The sequence below is a fragment of the Bacillus rossius genome, chromosome 1, assembly GCF_032445375.1.
Source record: "Bacillus rossius redtenbacheri isolate Brsri chromosome 1, Brsri_v3, whole genome shotgun sequence".
Lineage (NCBI taxonomy): Eukaryota > Metazoa > Arthropoda > Insecta > Phasmatodea > Bacillidae > Bacillus > Bacillus rossius.
Window position 1 is genome coordinate 158901334 of NC_086330.1, and position 19418 is coordinate 158920751.

General features: G+C 34.9%; 1 protein-coding gene across 4 annotated transcripts in view; it reads left to right on the top strand.

Annotated features, from left to right (window-relative positions):
* Window positions 1-19418, top strand: part of LOC134546346 (apoptotic chromatin condensation inducer in the nucleus) — a 79268-nt gene that overhangs the window by 22549 nt on the left and 37301 nt on the right. For 2 of the 4 annotated variants that reach the window (XR_010079142.1, XM_063389122.1), the window contains exons 8-10: window positions 2679-2916; window positions 3480-3691; window positions 7469-7840. Coding sequence is in view for 2 of the 4 variants with exons in the window: in XM_063389122.1 (XP_063245192.1) it covers window positions 2679-2916; window positions 3480-3691; window positions 7469-7840 (822 nt within the window). In the remaining 2 variants the exon portion in view is untranslated. Of the gene's footprint in view, window positions 1-2678; window positions 2917-3461; window positions 3692-7468; window positions 7841-19418 lie in introns of all 4 variants that reach the window. The other 2 variants (XR_010079141.1, XM_063389121.1) reach the window with 1 other exon arrangement.

Sequence of the window (19418 nt, forward strand, 5' to 3'; positions counted from 1 at the left end):
AAAATGACCTTGTAGCGATGACTTAATTAATTTTACCATGCCATACTGGTGCATACTTTTTTCAAATTACCAAACAATTCTTAGATAATGAAAATGATTAATTTACTTTGTCAAATTATCATAGCGCCGGCACTTAACAGCCTTTACGTGACCAAATTTGTTGGATGTCAATTTTTACCACTTTTTTTGTTTTGTTGTTTTTGTTAAAAATAAAAGTAAAATTAAAGGAAATATTTATAATCAATTTTTTTTCTTTCTTCTTCCATGTTCTGTTACACAAGACCATAGTTCCAATACTAAACACAAAGATAAATTAATAAAATATTTCCAACAATGAAAAAAAAATTTGTATTGCATACACCACTTTATTATCATATTTAGAGTCACCTGTTTACGATGAAAAGTAAAGACAAATTTCGTAATTTTTTCTTGTTGATTTCGGTGTATTTATCATCGATTTTAAAGTGAATTTCGGTAATTTTTTTGTCATTTCTAAAACTGTTTTTTGGCGCTTTTCAGCAGTTTTGTTAAGTAATAAGTTTTAAAAATTGAAAATGCACTTTGGAAAAAAACTGTTCATATATTTTTAATTGGAAATGCTCTCCATATAAAAAAATGTTTTGGCTTGAGATTTTGCCAGAAATATTGACTACTGCTATCTAGCTTGATGGGAAAGCCATGCAGCCATTAATTCCATATTTTCTGCTGTGATGCGGGTTCATTTGTCTGACATGTTTCCATAAGACGAGAATCATCTTTCACAGTTCACATTGCTAATGGGAATCCACAAAGCCTTTACAGCACACTCAACAAAACACTGAAAATCACACTTCAATGACAACAAAATATTCAAAACATCTACATCAATCCCACTCTCAGCTTCTTTTTTAACAGTATCTCTGAACACACTATATGCTTCAAGATACTGGTTTGAAGCTAGTTGTTCTAAAATGGGCACACACTTTATCAAGCAAGAAATGTAATTTAAAAAAAAAGTATGTTTTGCATTTGTTATATTAAGTTAGGTTAAAGGACTATTTTAATTTTTTGAGGGTTTCAGGATTGTGCATCATTGAAAATATATCGCATGCAGAAACTTATTTATCGAAAATTGAATGACAGAAAAGAGTGACATATTTTCTTATAGAATAAACAGAAGCATAATACCAATACCACCTTCTATAAACTTGTTCATCCAATCTCGTAATTTCGGGTGAACAATTTTTTCCAACGAGATATTCACGCCCATGAATGCGCGAACAGTAGACAAAACAAATTCTTGTTTGTCAACTTTGACTTTTGTTGCCCGGGATACCATGTCAGTGAGCGAAACTTGTTTTATTCCTGACGATGGGCCCACTTCATTCATTTCCAGTGCTAACGCATTATTCTTTTTATGGGTGACACTCCCATGAATATCTTCACACGCATATTTTTTCTTGCCCACTCAATTCGGACATTACGAAACTTACACATTAAAGTTTTGTTGAATTTGTCAAAAACATAAAATCCCTCATGCACGAATTCTTTAGCACGGTCGTATACTGTGACAACCATTTTTTACGAACGTGAACTTAACTGTCAGTAATCAACATACAATTTTACGGTCACTGTTCTTTAATAATCTATACTATAGCGCTCAAAAGATAACCTACTCCAATACGCGCGAGAAGCAAGTAAACAGAGGGAAGCCTAAGATGTACATCAAGTTCTGTCCCTGCCCGAACACGCCAGAATATTCACCTTCGGCCAACCTAGGGATTTGTTTTATTTTTGCGCAGGAAAAATGAATTCAAATATTAAAAGTGGTTGGTTAGGTTAGTTACATTAAAACACTTTAAAACACTATAGACGGTTAGTTAGGTTAGTATAGCTACATTAAAATAAACAGAGAAATATAAATATATATAAATAAACCCGAGGTTGGCCAAAGGTGAATATTCGGGCATGTTCGGACAGGGACAGAACTTGATGTACATCTTAGGCATCCCGTAAACAGAACATCACTTTCTACTTTAATTTGTTTTCTACCAACGCGACATCGAAACATTGATTGTAACTTCGTAACAACCAATAGTTAGTAGTTACGTAAATATCGATCATTGGTACACAATTCGATATATATCGCAAAAGGTCGACATATATCGCCACAAATCTATACGTTTTGTTACTTTTTTGTGATTTTTTGGCAAATAAGCAAATTTCGCGAAAAAGGTTCTATTTCGGCGAAAATTTCGCGCATTGCGAAAAACAGGTGACTTTAATCACTTTTCTTATGGGGCTTTATTTCTTTGTTCACTTTTTTGTGTTTTTAACATATGTTTGTAGAGTGATATAATTTTCCTTATCTAACAGAACATTTGCAGTTTCAAGTTTATGGCTATGAGTTTTGTAAAAAAAAAATTGTTAGCAACTTCTATGTTTTAATTTTTTTCCATTAATTTAAATTTATTATTTTTTCCTAATTATTGAAATATTCTAATATACTTTGACTACTATCTAGAACATAATTTTTTCCCTGTGTGTTGTAAATAATTGCGACCATTATGGTTGGTTTTGCGAATAGTTTGTCTTCAATAGTACAAACAGCTATCACATGTTGAAGCCAAATACAATGCTGCATTTTGGCCATTCTTGTTACTTGTGCATTATGAAATGTGGCCTGTGCCGCTCCACAGAACATCATTCCGGATGCTAAGCCTGTCCCAGTGTCTGAGGTCCAGCTTACTCTGGACGACGACAGGAAACACAGGGAGCACAGGGAGCACAGGGAGCACAGGGAGAAGAGCGACCACTCCAAACGTAGAGTGGTGGAGGTGGAGAAGAAAGAGGGGCTTGTGGACAAACCGGTTGTCCCTCCTCCCACCGTGAGGGAGCCACAGATGATCAATGTTTCCATAGCAAATGACCATAGAGGTGAGACAGAGTACTTACTGAATTTTATCTTCTCAGGAAAAATACACAGAAATAATATTGTACAATTTTTACATACTTCTAAACTCTTCAAAAACTGCAAAGGGAAACTTTTTATTTTTTCGCCTTTTCAAGACAATGGTAGTCAGCATAAAACTGTTTATTTTTCAAAATCACAATTTTTTTTGTTTGTGAATTTTTAATCTACTATAATTAAACTCTTGTAGGTAGTATGTAGACTTTGAAAACATTGTGTGTAGTTAAAGGTTCATTTTGTGTGGGTTCTGCTACCACCAGTTAGCATGAAATGAGAAAAAGGAGTGATAAAAGATGAAATTTAAAAACTGTTATGAAAGTATTCTGTCAGTCTGATTAAATTTCCATACATACTAAAATGAAATTATTATAATCGAGAACTGTTGTGAGATGTAATTGACAAATAAGACAAAATTACCATACATACTAAAATAAAATTATTTTAATCTATAACTTTTGTGAGATGTAAATGACAAATAAAACATATTAAAAAACTAGTCATGTTTGGGAAGGTTCCCATTTTCTTTCAGTCACTCGCAAAATATCACTTGTGTCTGATGATGCTCGTGCTTTGCAACGTTCTCCGAGCCCACCCAGACACAAGACGTCCAACATTCTTTTCATTACCAACCTCGTGCGTCCATTCACCGTGAATCAGTTAAAAGAACTGTTGGCAAGAACAGGAACTATAGTGGAAGGTGGATTCTGGATTGACGGCATCAAATCCAAATGCTATGTGCAAGTAAGTGTCATAGTTTTATTACATTTTTGAACAGTTATTGCAGCAATAATCATACTTAATACTTGGATAGGTAAATTTTTCTTCCCTTGTTATAAAATTAACTGGTTGTAAATTTATATTCAAAGAAAGCTTACCAATAAAAATATTACAAATTATTCCCATGGGCATGTAATGCTCAACTGTTGGTAAACTAAATATGCTATTATACATTTTATTTTAAATCTTGTTTAGAGATTAAGGGAAACAAATGTATACAATTCTTGAGCTGTCAAAAAAGTGACCTTTGCAAATGCATTAAAATTTAAAAAGGTGCCCATTGTAAGTTTAAAATGAACACTTAAAAAAGAGGTTGTAGTGTATGGATACATCATGAAATTGCATCCTTTGACTTGCAGCCTAAAACATTTAATTTTTTACTCTTTTAATTTTATGTAGTTGGTGGTTCTAATGCTGTTATAACATTGTGTTTCGTAGATGAACAGCATCTAGAATTGTTGTTTTGTACGCTACAACGTTGCAGCAGCAACACTGTGTTGTTCACAGCAGAGCTGTTCTCTGGACTTATGCAAGACGTCATCTGTTTAAGGAATTTCAACATGTTAACAGGAGCAAACTTGGGATGTGCTTGTGCGATTATTTGCCAGAAGTTTGGAGCTGAACGCTGTCCTTACCTTAATGTCCTTCACCTCACCACAAGCCCTCCATGGCCCATGGGAGCTGGAGGGTGGACCGAGTAGCTTGACGGCTCCCATCTCCCATCCTAAGCTATCCTCTCTGCCTCCTCCCGTGACCTCCATGACCTCACGCAGCATACTTCATGCCATCAAATGAGCGCAAGAAACTTCTGACTTCATGTACTCCATCAGTCACACCGGAGGGCAACCAGTGGTGATTTCATTTATGAAATAAGAAGAGATAGGGGTGAAGTGGGATTTTGAAGTGTGTACTATGATCCTCAAATGGAAATCAAGAAACTATTAAAGGAATCAAAGGTATTTGGAAGACAAAAAAAATTATAGCAGCAGGGAGACCATTTATGATATAAAAATTTTATTCAAAAGGCCAGAGTAAAATCAGAAGTAGAAATAGTGATGATTTATTCATTAGATGAGTTAAAAATCTGAGGATAAAGGAAAGTTCTTATAGTCTATGGAAGAAAAAAATTAATAAAAATGAAAAGGATCCTCTTTAAAACCAAGCAACTTCAACTCAAAAGTGACAAATAATTTTGCAATATGCAGTACAGTGAACTAGAATTCATCTTAAGTGGAAAACTGAAATTTAACATTAAGAAAAACACAGACCCTTGGAAAGTACATATGGTATACAAGATAAAAGGAAAAAAATAAGGTTTGAATAGTAGTTAAAACAACTAATAGAATATAAATTGCTGGGTATCAGAAAAGTTAATGTAAACAACTAAGCAACATAGTTAAGATTACAAACTCTATAATGAAAAGTTAAGACAGTTAGAGAATACTGGTATTAAAAACATAAAAACTATCAAGAATTGATCAATGAATTATACACATCAAGAGTAATATTTAAATTCAAGAAAATGGATCCCAGATCTTTGATGTGGAATCAGAATAGCAAAGATACAAAAATGTTGTTTGCATAATTGAACCATTTATTAATCCCACCTAATGTGCACTTATTACCAACTATTTTTAATTCTAGATTCATATTGACTTGTGATTCAAAAGTTTTAATTCAAAATAACTAACTGAAAATGTAACCTTACTTGACTTCTCAATTCAACTAATTTCTCTGGCAGTTATAACACAATCTGTTGCTGAATAGAGATGACTTGCTCCACCACCTAGCATCACCAACAAACTGGCAACAAGAAGCTGGACATGTAATCAATGAAATTAATCAAGTAGGTTTTGGCAGAGTATTGAATACCAGAAGAATGGAAAACTAGAATTTTGATCCCAGCATTTAAAAAAAAGAAAAATCTTTTGATTCTTTGTTTAAAATAACAGCACAACAGAATAATGAAACTTATGAAATTACTTGACAAACAACAAAGTTTTAAATGCAGCTGTGTAAGCAAATAAATAAGGCTTTACATTAATCTGGCTGCGTGAAACAGAATGCCATATGGATTAATATATTTTTACAGGCTGAATCAAAAGTGGAAATTTATAAAAGGTGATTAGAACATTTTCATATGTGAAGCTGAAAAGTGCAAATACTCTTTAAACAAGGACCAGTGGAATTGACATAGAGGGAAATATTTTTAGAGGATAAAAGATATTAATGGGGTGAGGAAAATGTATGTAAGAAATGAAGTGTGATGTCCAGGGTATAGGGAAGAAGACAGGAATATAAGAAGCAGCATGGTTAAGACGTAAGTGGTAAGGATTTACAGATAATGTCACTGAAGGAAGACAATCCTAATCCTAGATGGCACGAAGTGGGGGAGAAATGGATCCTGGTTGCAAGAGGCTATGAAAGCAGAAGTTGGAAAGAATTTTCATCAGCGTAGAATAAAAAAAAAAAAAAAAGAAATTCTTTAAAGCCAAACATTTTGGTTAGTCATACTTGATGACTGCTGTCTGGTCTCATTTTGCCAAAATATTAACTACACAAAATAAATAATTTTTTTTCATCCAGATTTTTTTTTTTGGGGGGGGGGGGGGGGAACCTGAGATTTTCTTATCACCAGTTGAAGAATAAGAAAAAATCAGTCTTTGGATCAAGTTACACGAGTCGCTGGAATATCGTCTTCATGGTTCTATGGTACATTTTAAACCATAGCCCATAGAAAATATTTTAGTACTTATTTTATAAAGGAGATTCTTTTTATTATTAATTTTTACAGGTACAATAATTAAAGTATGTGTTATACACATATGAAAGTATTTTATGTTGGTGTATTAATCCAATAATACTAAAATTCCATCTTTCTTGCTTTGAAACATATTATGTACAAGGTAGCTATTAGTTGACTGACACAGGTAGTTATTGTAAATTATATGCCTATGCTGTATTAAAGATATGTGTTGTATACAATATCATTTTTATAAAATAGCTTTTGAACATTTATTAACTTAAATCATTTTTAAACCCCAACACTTCAAATAAGGGTGGGGTGACTATACCTTTTATTTTTATTGTGGTGGTGATACTCTTTCGGTGGATTTAAAAAGTTACGGTTTTGGAACAAGTGCAGTGGCAAGGCATTGTCCTCACATTCCTGCTAGAACCTGGTTTTGAAGCCCAGTCTAGCCATCCTGATTTTAGTTTTCCGTGTTTTCCCTGAAATCCCTCGTGGCAAATGCTGGGGTGGATCTTTACTACAGGCTTTGATCATCAATGACCTTGCTATGGATGGGGCATTAAAGCCCAATTTAAAATAAGAAAAGGATAGAAATTGGTTTGTTGCTGATTTGAGATGTGAGTAGGAAGATTATCCAGAAAAATTCATTCTTTTCAATTACCAACGTAGATTTACACAATTCAAATATGTTGATAAGTGTTATACATTAAAATAATTTATTTTCTGCAGATTGGTAGGTTCTGCTTAAGCAACCATTTTTTGTTCCTGTCAGTTGGTAGAAGGTAGCATGGATCCTAGCCAACTCACAAATGTTAAGTGGACCGTTAGGTAGGTGGTAAAGAAAGACAAAATGTATGTTTTATTTGGTTTAGTTTGTATAAAACAGTTGATAAAATTTATTTATTTATTTTTTCTGTAAAAGTATAATTTGAAAATTTTTCCCAAACATACCTTTCTGTAAAACTGAACATGTTCATTGCTGGTTGCAGTACTCGAGCGAGACGGAAGCGAGGGAGACGAGGCACGCGCTGCACGGTGTGCGGTGGCCGGTGTCCAACCCCAAGCAGCTGTGCGTGGACTTCGGGAAGAAGGAGGACATGGAGATGGCCATGGTGTTGTCCGAGACGGAGTCGGTCCCCCGCAAGACGGCCCCCCTCAACGTGGAGGAGTGGGTGGTGGACCAGGCCCGGGCCAAGGTGCTGGAGCGCGAAGAGCGCGAGCACGAGCGGGAGAGGAGCAAGGTCAAGGAGAGGGTGCCGCCCAGTCACCCGGTTCACCCGGTTCACCCGGTTCACCCAGTTCACCCAGTTCACCCGGTTCACCCCGTGCCGCCGCCCGAGCCCGCCGAACACATTAGGAAGGTGAGCGCTACACTAGTGTTGTTTCTATTTAGCTCTTCATAAGCTGAGTCCGTGTGGACTCTGTTGACATCGTGGGTGAGTAAAGGAGTAGCTAGTTTATCAAGCATTGTCTTGGTCCACCCAATTGCATCACAAAAACAGTCCAATAGAGATGGGCCGAGACTCAAAAACTTGAGCCCGGTTGAACTTGTAGCTTCAGCTCGACTCTGCTTGAAAGTCGAATTCATTGAACATGACTGAACGAGACTCGAATGTAAATTTTTTTTTAACTCAATAATTCATATAGGTACATTCTTACTAATTGCCATTCAAGCAGTTTTCTTAAAGCATGGGGTTTATTAGATACATACTTAACAATACCCTGAAAACATATATGCCGCTATTTATGTCTCAAAACACTAGAAATTGCCACCATTTTAGAATGAAATGCCAACTATACGCTTTTTAACACAGCAAAAAAAAAGGGGGAAAAAACTTTGAGAAGAAAATATTTTAATAGAGTCACTTTTTTTTTCTATGAATGTATCAATTAATAGTATACATGTTCGTTATGACTGGAGCAAAACCAAAAGTGATATATCTTTTAGTTATATCTTCACATCTTTGATTACCGTATTTACTCGCATAATCGTCGCAGCAATTTTACCAAATTTTATGGAAAAAAAAAAGTGAGGTGCAACCATTATGTGAGGAAAAATTGAAAAAAAAAAAAAATTTTTAAGTAAAATTTTTTAGTAAATCGCTTGAAAATGCTAAATTAAAGATAAATCTAGGTACATGGTACCTATAGGTAATATTTATTTACAATACGCGCAAAATAAACAAAACAACTTTTGGTTACAAGAAGTTTGGCAAAATAAAAATATAGTATAAGCACAACATTGCGAAAAAATCAATAAACAAAATACATTTATAAAACACATTCAGTCTGAACACTCACCAAGTTTATCTATTCATTGTCTGAACTAGATTCTGATACATCAGATTCATTTGCCGGGACGTCAACGTCATCTCAGTCGCTGCTGTCATCACGTGTTATTCAAATTGTCTTTTTGTTTTCGCCAGTCACGAACAAGTTTTTCACTTACTGAAAATTCTCTTTCCGCGGCCCGATTTCCGTGCTCTTCTGCAAATGCGATTACGTGCAACTTGAAAGCGGCAGTATACGAATTGTATTTACCCATATTTTCACAAAATGAACTTTCTCAAACTCTGCAATTACCGGTACTTTCCACTCCAATGCAAATGAGATAAAACAATGGCATCACAGCATCTTATCTTCCACACACATTCCTTCCTCCCACACGGCCAATTAGGACAAGCCGCTCAAGGTTGGACCAATGATAAGTGCCACACGCCACGTGAAAGCAGGCTGTTCCATTGTGTTTACGGCTATTCCGATCGCGCCACACGCCACATGAAAGCAGGCTCTTCCATTGTGTTTACGGCTGTTCCATTTGCGCCCTGCGCCTCAGTCGCCGTCAATAAATTAGGGTGTGACCATTATGGGGAGAATCTTAAATACCAAATTCATTACCTCAAACAATAGGTGCGACGATTATTCGAGTAAATACGGTATCTATTCAAAACGTCAGTTGGTTTTAATTTGTTTCTATAGTAGCCTTTAATGCAATTTTCATCTAGCTAGTGCCTTTTTTTTAATACACGTTGTGTAGTAACAAGATTTTACGGTTTTATTTTTAGGGTAATTTCAATTTTAAACACTAGTATTCAGTGTTAATGTTTATATAATTTTATAAACTCTTGTTTATTCATATATATATCATATTTTTAAACAATTATGACACTTTAATGTTTAATAATACTTAATTCACCAAAACCGTTTATTGTGACTCATACATAATGCTCTTTTATGATGTAATAATTTTTTAAGCATTTCTGACTACTAAAGCAATAAAAATAAATTTTCAAGTAACTGCATGCTTGAAAAATGTACCAATGCCTTGATGAAAAATTAAGTTTCTAATAACAGTTAAAAGATAAAAAAAAAGTAAATAAAAATCTCCTAAAATATACTTTTATACGTATATGCTGATTCCGATTCCATTTTACATTCTAATATTAAAGGGTCGATTCTTCGAATCCGATTCCAAATTTATTTATTTATTTTTCTGACAACATTCAACGAATAATATACTCAAAAAAAAGATTGTTTATGATATCAAAAATATAATTGCATTAAATTTCATTTTGTGTGCGCAAATTAACATTATATACAGCTTATATGATTTTTAAAAGCAGGTTCATTAGCCTCGGTTACTGCTGCCTTGAATTTCTAGCACAATTTAGGCCTTTTAAACGTGCATACAGTTAGACAAAACATGTGATCAAACACTGCTAACAATAAATGATGTCTTTAAGACGTAAATTGGAAATGTTATAACTTGCAAAGTTTACAAATCTTACATTATCATATCAATGTATTTATTGTAAAAAAAGGGGTTTGTATGGTTAGTTTAAGAATTTTATTTTCAAGTATAACTAAATAATGATCTAAATAAAATTACAGTAAAACATTGGTATTACATGTTTCAAGGGACCAGGACAAAAAATAAATAAAAACAAGGAAATGTAAAAAAAACTCTTTTTCTCACTATGATAGAAATTAGGCATGTGCGAGAAAGACTTTTTTGAATTCGAGACGAGATCGAGAAAGCAATTTAAAAATTCTCGAGAATCGAGTCGAGATCGAGAAATCTGTACTTTAGTTAACAGGATAATATGAGCCAAAAAAGTAAAACTCAATAATCTGACAAACATACATAATTATTCAATAGTTTTATCAAGTATCCACAATTGCAATTGCAATTACAACTTTACCTTTACACTCAACAGTTTATTTGCCTACTGTTGTATGTAAACATACGTTATTGACTCCATAGTCTATACAGTTTCCTTGAGCCATGGACGGTACTTGATCATGAAAGTCTGAACATTCGCCACTATCGATATGTAACTATCGATATGGACAGCAATTTAAACATCATGTTGCTTGTTATATACTGCTGGCCGTGTGTATAACCTAAGGCCATAAAACAAAATGCAATCGCGGAAGAATTCTGCAGTCATGTTTATATTTTTATTTTTTACCGTACCGTTTTACGTTGATACTTTATATTGATACCGAAAATGATTTATTTTTAACTTTAATGTTGGTTTTATTAACGGAAAATAATCATTTTCTTCTGTAATTTAATGTGATAACCACAGCACAATTCATTGTTTATGTTTACCGTTTCATGTAGTGACTTGTGAACGGAAGTTGTTCGTTTTTAACTTTTTAATAATTTATCGTGTATACTATCGTAACAAGTATATTTTATTTTATTCTATCTACGTTACGTTGAAGATATGTTAATTATTTCAACACGCAACGCAAAATGCTGCCTCAATATATTATATTACCTAACCTATTTCTTGTATACAAAATTCTCGAAAATTCCGAGCCAAAAAAATTATCTCGAGACGAGATCGAGAACATTTCTGTCTCGACTCGTTCTCGATGATGCCGAGACTCGCACATCACTAATAGAAATGATAAGAAACAAAAATACACCACACTAAATAAAAAGTCAGAGATGCTTATTTTTTAGTGTATCAACTAGAACTTAACTATCTCACTTGGTGAAAACAATAAATCCATCCAGTCTTGCAGTTCTTCACAATCATTAAAAGAAAATAAATTTTCGGTTCTTGAGTAAGAAAGATATGTGCATGTTGAAGCATCTAAAAATGTCCACTTTTTAGGGTGATATTTTCTTAACACAATTTTATTTGACTTATAAAATTTGCATGTTAACATTTAATTCATTTCAGATTACCGGAAACAATTCTGTTAAACTAACACAACTACTTTCAAAACAATTGTTTATGTTTAGTAACAGAAAAAGTTACGAACGTTTCTGCAGCAATGTTTGGAAATTCAGTGCTGCCAACTGTTTCCAGAATATTTATAATGTAAAACGAGCATCATTGAACATGCACAAGGACGCTGTATTTACAGCAATTTGGTTATGTTTCTTTTAAACTTATTTTAATACAGTAGAATCCCGCTGATGCGACCCCTCACGGTTTCCGGAAAAACGGACTTATAAACGGAATAGTCGCAATAGAGAATTCGGGGTGTCACCGCATCGTCAGATATATCGTGTGAATGCCTCTCGGGCAGTGCCGAGCTCGGCGCGTCCACTATCGCACGAAAAGCCGTCTCAGCTGTCATGTTATCTTACCCGCCCGCACGAAAAGCCGCTGTGGAGCTTCTGCGAGAGCGTAAGAAACTCGTCCGGCCAGGCTGGCGGTAGCGGCGGCTTGACGTCATACGTGACATGACGCTTACCTCTCCATCCCCTGCTAATTCTTTAAGGTTAATCCCTCCTAGAGCCACAAACCATGTAAAAACACCCCCCCCCCCCCCCCCTTTTTTTTTTTCAACTAACATTTCAACACATTCCCTCCCTTATTTCAACCTTCTGCTTGAGAAACTGTCAGCATCCTCCTCCCCTCCCACACCGCGTGCGGCAAAAGCCAGGTTGTATAGTCCATTCTCGGTAAAATAAATATTTTTATGGGCTTATACGACTGTCCTTCGCCGTTAATAAAATACTTTATAAGTTATTATGATACAATTTGTTTATTAGTCACACAGCAGTTTCTGCTGAAAAATCACTAATACCTAGGGACCCCAGAAAATGTTGAACCGCGAAATACACGAAATACCGCGAAATTGGGCACTATTTAACCGTTTTCACGAAATCTGCTATTTTTTCACAAAACACGAAACTTTGCGCGAAATTCACGTAATTTCCATTATCAAGAATGTTTACATTGGTCGGATACTGTAAATAATCTTACTATCGATTGTATTGATATAGCGTAACGTAATCGATTGTAGTTCCAACATGGCGGCAAACGTGTATATTTACGTTGCCGCTATGTAGCAGCGTTACGAACACAATTTTCGTGTAGTTGGTATTAGTTCTCAAAAACTCTAGCGCACAGAGGCGAACACAATATTTACGCTTACATAATAGTTTCATTCTGGCCGAACACAATATTTTTTCGTGTGCGTGCCACTACGGCATAAATGTTTTTACGGTGCAGCTTGCAGTAGTGTTTTTTTTATGACGTCTAGGTTACTCGGTATTAATTTCCAAGTATCTAGTTAGTAGTGCTTATTTTTGTGTTAAGATGCCGAAAATAGTTACGGTTTTCGATCGAGAACGAGAGATGAAGCAGGAAGGATTTTATATATTTGATGTTAAGGATAAGATAATAATGTGTAAGTTTTGCAACGTTCGTGTGGACTGGATGCGTCGAGACACATGCCTAAAACACGTTTCTAACGCAACTCATAAAAAAAAAATTATGTGCGGCATCAACGTCGACTACCGGTACTGCAAAACAGACGTCTATAGAAGCTGCTTTGCAAACCTCTAAAAACATAGTTGTAAACAAACAACAATTTATAATTGACTTTGTTGAAATGACGGTGGGGGCAAACATACCTTTGGAAAAAGCAGATGACCTGGTTAAATAAATATGTTCAAGGTTTTTGTTTATCTGTATTTTATCTTGTTTATGGTACCTATATTGACTCTTAAAATAAGATCAATTTTAATATTTTGTTGTGATAGTGCTTGACTGTTCCAAGTTTTTCAGCTCAAAATATGTTACATATTTAATGGATTGTACAGTCTCTCCACTTCATTTTCTTCTTAAATTAATGAATTGTAATACTATTGTTTCTTTAATTAATAATTATAATTACTTTTCTTCTTATTCAGACCATACATTATTTTAATTTCCAAACATAGTAATATTACAACACAATTTTTAAAAAAAAACATTTGGTTAGAAACAGATGGAATAGAACAGGCTAGGGGAACACAGGGTTGCTGTAAAGGAGACAAGACCAAGAAGAAAACTAGAAACACTAAAAACTTTTTAGTGTTTGCCAACTGAGTGCATTTTATGTTTAATATTAAAATTTAAAAAAATTTGAAGCAAAACAATCCTCGTTTGCCAATTTCAATTTCAATTTAATGTATCTCACCAAATTTTTACACCGATTTTTATCACCGCTTGCTTATTTTTACACCGATTTTTTGCACCGCTTTTGTCATTTTTTTACACCGAAATGAGCCAGTTTTATTTACCATTTTTTGGGGTCCCTACTAATACCTCAAATTTTATTGAATAGAAAAATTTAGCAGGGCCGTAAATATATTTATTTTACTGCATAGTTACTTTTCCATCTGCATTCGAATGTGTTTTTTTTCTTTTTATTTTTACGCTGTGAAGGGTTGTGGAAAAGATAATTGCTTGAGCTGTCAAAATAAACATCGCTGACGGCAAGGGCGGGAGCGCATCCTGTCGGTCTGTCGCTGTGATTATCTTCTCTAAAAACATGTCACAGCATTTCAGGATAGCATTGTTCTTATATCTTTCGTTTATAGCCGAATGTTTTCTACCTGATCCATACAAGTTCCTTCGCCACGTTTTGAACGAAAATAACAACCAGCCGGCTAGCATAGCCGAACTCGTGTGACGTGAATTCACTTAGCGTGAGTATTTATTGGAACCCATTGTTTGGGGTATGCAAGTCCGAGGTGTATAGTATAATTCCCCGCAATTTTTTTTTGTTTAGCTGCGCATGTGCGAAGTCAGCGATGTTATAGAAAAATATCCGAGAACCAAACACCTGGCGACGTCGTTAACACAGTGAACACAGCTTTGTGTGGCCAGTGACACCTGAGATGCAGCTGGCAAGATCACATCACACTCGGGGCCGGAACTAAGGGGGGGCATGGGGGGCATGTGCCCCGGGCGGCAAATATTAGGGGGCGGCAAAATATGAAAAGTGGTTCACTAAACAAGTTGAAACTAGTCATTAAAAAAAGTTTTGAATGTGTACATATCGCAACCAATAAGTTAGCCAAGAAAATAAGAAATTCTATTTAACTTGATTATGCATAATTTGTAAATATATTCGTACTTCAAATGCATTACTTCACTCTAAGAAACAAGTATTACCATAATTCGTGGTCTGGAGTGAGTAAAACCACTGCGATGAGAGCTGGTATCTCAAGGACCCGTTGCGCTGGTGATCACTTGGCTGAGCAAGATGTAGCCCTTTCTCTGATAAATACCCTCATTTTTCCAGCCCCTACTCAGTCGCTCCTGTGTTTTTGTACCATGTGCGTCTCTGCCTGAGGACGGGAGCAGATAGCAGTTCCTGAAACGTCGCTTGTTTCTGTTTTGGAAAAACTATTGTGTTTGTTTCGTCTTTTCGTTTTGTCGTGTTATTGTCTCGTTTAAACTGTTGTGCTGAATTTTTTTGGGTTCAATATTTTTGTGCTGTCATCATTTGTGGGGTTTTTATCGTTCTATTCTGTTTTGGAATTCTATTGTGTTTGTTTCGTCTTTTCGTTTTGTCGAGTTTTTGTCTCGTTTCAACCATTGTGCTGAATTTTTTTGGGTTCAATATTATTGTGTCGTCATGATTTGTGGTTTTTTTTCGTTCTTTTAGTACATTTTTCTTTGTTTTTCTTTGTTTGTTGACCATATTCCTGTTACGGAATATTTTGTGGTGTTTAATTCTGTTGACAACAGCAATTTTTTGCTTAATTTGTGCTTTTTGTCTTTTGGTTATTTTTACTTATTTATTTATTTTATTTTTTTAGTTTTCTTCTACAGAAAAAGTGCTTAGCAATGGCGTATGTCCAAAAAACTTACATCAAGTAATGTTTAAAGTCATTGACAGATTAATTATGGAACTGAGTAACACGTTTATGGCTTTGGAGAACATTAACAATAAGTTTGGATTTTTTAGTGGTGTTCAAATTCCTAAAATGGAAGTAGAAGAATAAAAGTCAAAGCAGCAGAATTAGGAAACACAGTGCCGATCTTAACAAAGAAAAATTCGTATTTGAAATTGAAAGTTTTAAGCACCATGCATTAACAGTAGACTATGAATTAAAAGATGCTACAGCATCAACAATGTTGAGCCTTATTTCAAAAAACAAACTGGAGGAGGCACATCTTAACATTACTACTGCTCTGAGAATGTTTTTCACCCTTCCAGTTACAATTGTGTCAGGTGAAAGAAGTTTTAGTAAACTTAAACTTATTAAAAGCTATTTGAGAAGCACGATGGGCCAGCAGAGATTAACAAATCTAAGTATTATATCTATTGAACACAAACGAGCTGCTTTGATCAATTTTGATGATATTATTAACACTTTTGCAGCTAATCATGCTCGAAAAATTAAATTTTGAACTGAATTTCTTTGTATGGTTCTCAATACAATATTATGCTTAAGGGGATTGGTGCATCAGCATCGTATTAAAAAAAACAATATATTTGTTAATGATTCAGCTGCTAGATAACATTTGAACCATTCTGGTGTAAAATTTATTTTTTAATTTTTTTATTTTAATTAAGTTATTGCTGATTTTCGGGAATTTTTTAAATTCAAGCTTTATTAATAAACTATAAAGAATTCAGTGGTAAAACTTTCGCAGATAAATTTTCAGACACGGGAGATATGACTGTGACCATTATTTTATCTGTAATCATTATTAATTTAACGTATTTACAATTTGAATTTTAATAAATGAGCTGCTACGAAATTGCGTGATATCCATTTGCGAATTTAATAACATTCGCGTTTTCATTTGTAATTCAAACGCCAACATATCTGTCGGCTGAATGATTGACTTTATTTTAGTCTTTAGCTTATTGCAGTCGGACCTAAAGTAAAAACGTAGCTGTAGAAGTTTTAGCAGCGTGCAAGCTCGGATACGAGAAATTATGGAGCGCGCTGGACAGTAGTGACACCTTGCGACAGTTTCCCCAACTGTTTGCAGCCAGTGTTTTCTCTCGTTCCCACCCAGCCACAGCTGTCTGCTGTTTACGAAGGGGAGACGGGATTTCGCGCGAAACTGATATGAAGGTCAACGTACTCATTTTCATTAGATAAGAGAACGTGTTTGGTCTAGCTCGGCGTATAATTGAATGGTTATTCTCTGTTATTATTTAGCACAGTGATTTAGCTAGATGTTTTTTGTTGTAAGCGTGAGATTTATTCAGGAATAAAATGCCGAAGAAACCTCCACCAAGCAGAGTACACATAAGAACAAAACTATCGAAAGCCATTAGAGCGCTTAGAAAAAAGAATAAAGAAAGATAAGAGATTATTTTATTATAGATTTTTTTACCATACATTTATTTTTCAGAGTTGCGTATGTACAACGCGATGGACGCGATGCGACAACAAAAAGATGTGTAAAATTGTAAACATGCTTTTTTTCAGCAATGCGTGAACCATTCATAAACTATAATCAACATGTATCCGTATAATTACGTTTGAATTTTGTTCTATGACAGGCATCAATGTTAACAAGTTTATTAAGCCACAATAGACCTTTTTTCAGAAAAATAAGTGTAGCAGAAAACACTCAACATAGTCTCACACAAAATCAGTTTATATGAATGCAGTTTTAAGAAGTAAGCTACGTAAATAATAGTTAAACATTATTTAATATCTGCTGGTAACAATTCCAAAGTATCAGCTTCACCTTCATTCACGAACAATATTCGTGGCCTTATTTATTTATTTTGCTGGCGTTTCGTTGGTGACTGTTAGGACTGCAAAATTAGTAAACATTTTTCACCCTATCCTGAGTTAAATCTAAGTGTGCGCGGTTAGATGAGGACCTAGATGTGTCTCATGCTTACGCCTTTACACTCTACTCATGCTGGTATTAACCATGCGCGTAAGGGCGCGTTGCCAATGACCTGTACGATAGTCTCAACAATCCTCTACGGACTCGAAAAATGTCACCTGCTCATTGGCTACTTGACTTGTGACAACTGTTTGTTGTAATGCCTGTGATTCATCGTTGATTTTGTTGAGGAGTTTTCAGTGATTCAGAGCCTCCCATTTAACTGTGGCCGAATTGAAGAAGCAGTACAAATGTTACATGCTTGAATTCATAGCGAATGGAAACCACAAATATTTACTGATGTAGTGGTTGGTAAAAAAAATATTATTCGTATCGCGTCCATCGCTTCGCGCCATGTTGGCTCCTATATTATATGGATTTACAAAATATAACGATTCATTTACGACACTTAAGATAAGGTGTGTAGGATTTGAAGAATTCACTTGAATTAATATTTAAGATCATATTTCAGGATAACTTGTGAAGACGCTCGTACAGACGGCACCAGTTGTGATGACTCATTGTTACCAGAGCAGGTGTACACGAAGTGGCATGTTAAACCTCAACACAACTCGAAAATCAGTATGTGTTACATTGCAATGTGTCCGCTACAAATGTTCAGGAATTATAATTTTGAAATCGAGTAGAAATATTCCTGCAATTAGCATTAGGTATATTTTAATAGACATTGAAAGCGAATCATTAAGTAGGTTCAAAATCCAAATACCAGAATACAGATAGTCTGTAACAATACAGACCTCACAGACAAGGTATGGTCCAGATTGTTAATACTTACACACATGAAAAAATTGACTAGTTACTGAATATGTTGAAATTTTGTAAACCTGTTACTTTAGATGATTGGTGATGTAATAATGTCTCTTGGAAACTACTGTTATTAACTGCTGTTATTTCTCCATAAATCGCAAATCACCATGGCGGCCATTTTACGATCACGATTTTGTTCTTAAATTTTAAATTAGTTTATTTGTTGAGAGCCTGGTACAATGTGTCTGACCACTAAAGCGATCCGAGCCGCGTAGTGTATACTACTGCGAGGTTGCCGAAGTAGGCTCGGGTCGGGACGAATTTCGCTGTGAAGAAACAAAGGTTTTTAATACATGGAAAATTATCCCAAAGCCGAAAATTTGTACAGTAGTAGAATGAACATTTCTTAGTAACACGTCAAAAGTTTAAGTGCTGCCGCAAACCTTGTGCGTCACACCAAAAACGAGCAGTTAAGTCCAAAATGACAATTTTTTGCAACGATCCACAATAATGGATATTGCAAATGCAGTTTATGGAGTAGACCGTCAGTATGGAACACAAAATAATCTAGAAACATTGCCCTATCTGAGGATAGTGATAAAAAGCACAAAGTTTAAACATGTTTCTATAAAATAGACCATTTAAATCATTAAAGTTAACGAATTCACTTTCATTCAATTTTAAGGAAATATAAATACATCTTACATAAACTTAAAGAGCCCAACGTGGAAATCGCTTAAAGTAAACGTTGTTGCATATTTATTCATCTTTAAATTGGTATATTTTTTAAGTGTCTCATACAATTAGTCTGACCACTAAAGCGATCCGAGCCGCGTAGTGTATACTACTGCGAGGTTGTGGAAGTAGGCTCGGGTTGGGACGAATTTTGCTGTTAAGAAACAAAAATTTTTAATACATGGAAAATTATCCCAAAGCAAAAATTTTGTACACTAGTAGAATGAACATATCTTAGTAACACGTCATAAGTTTGCCGATGAAACCTAGTGATCACACCAATAATGAGAAGTTGAGTCCTTAATGATAATTTCTACAATGATCCACA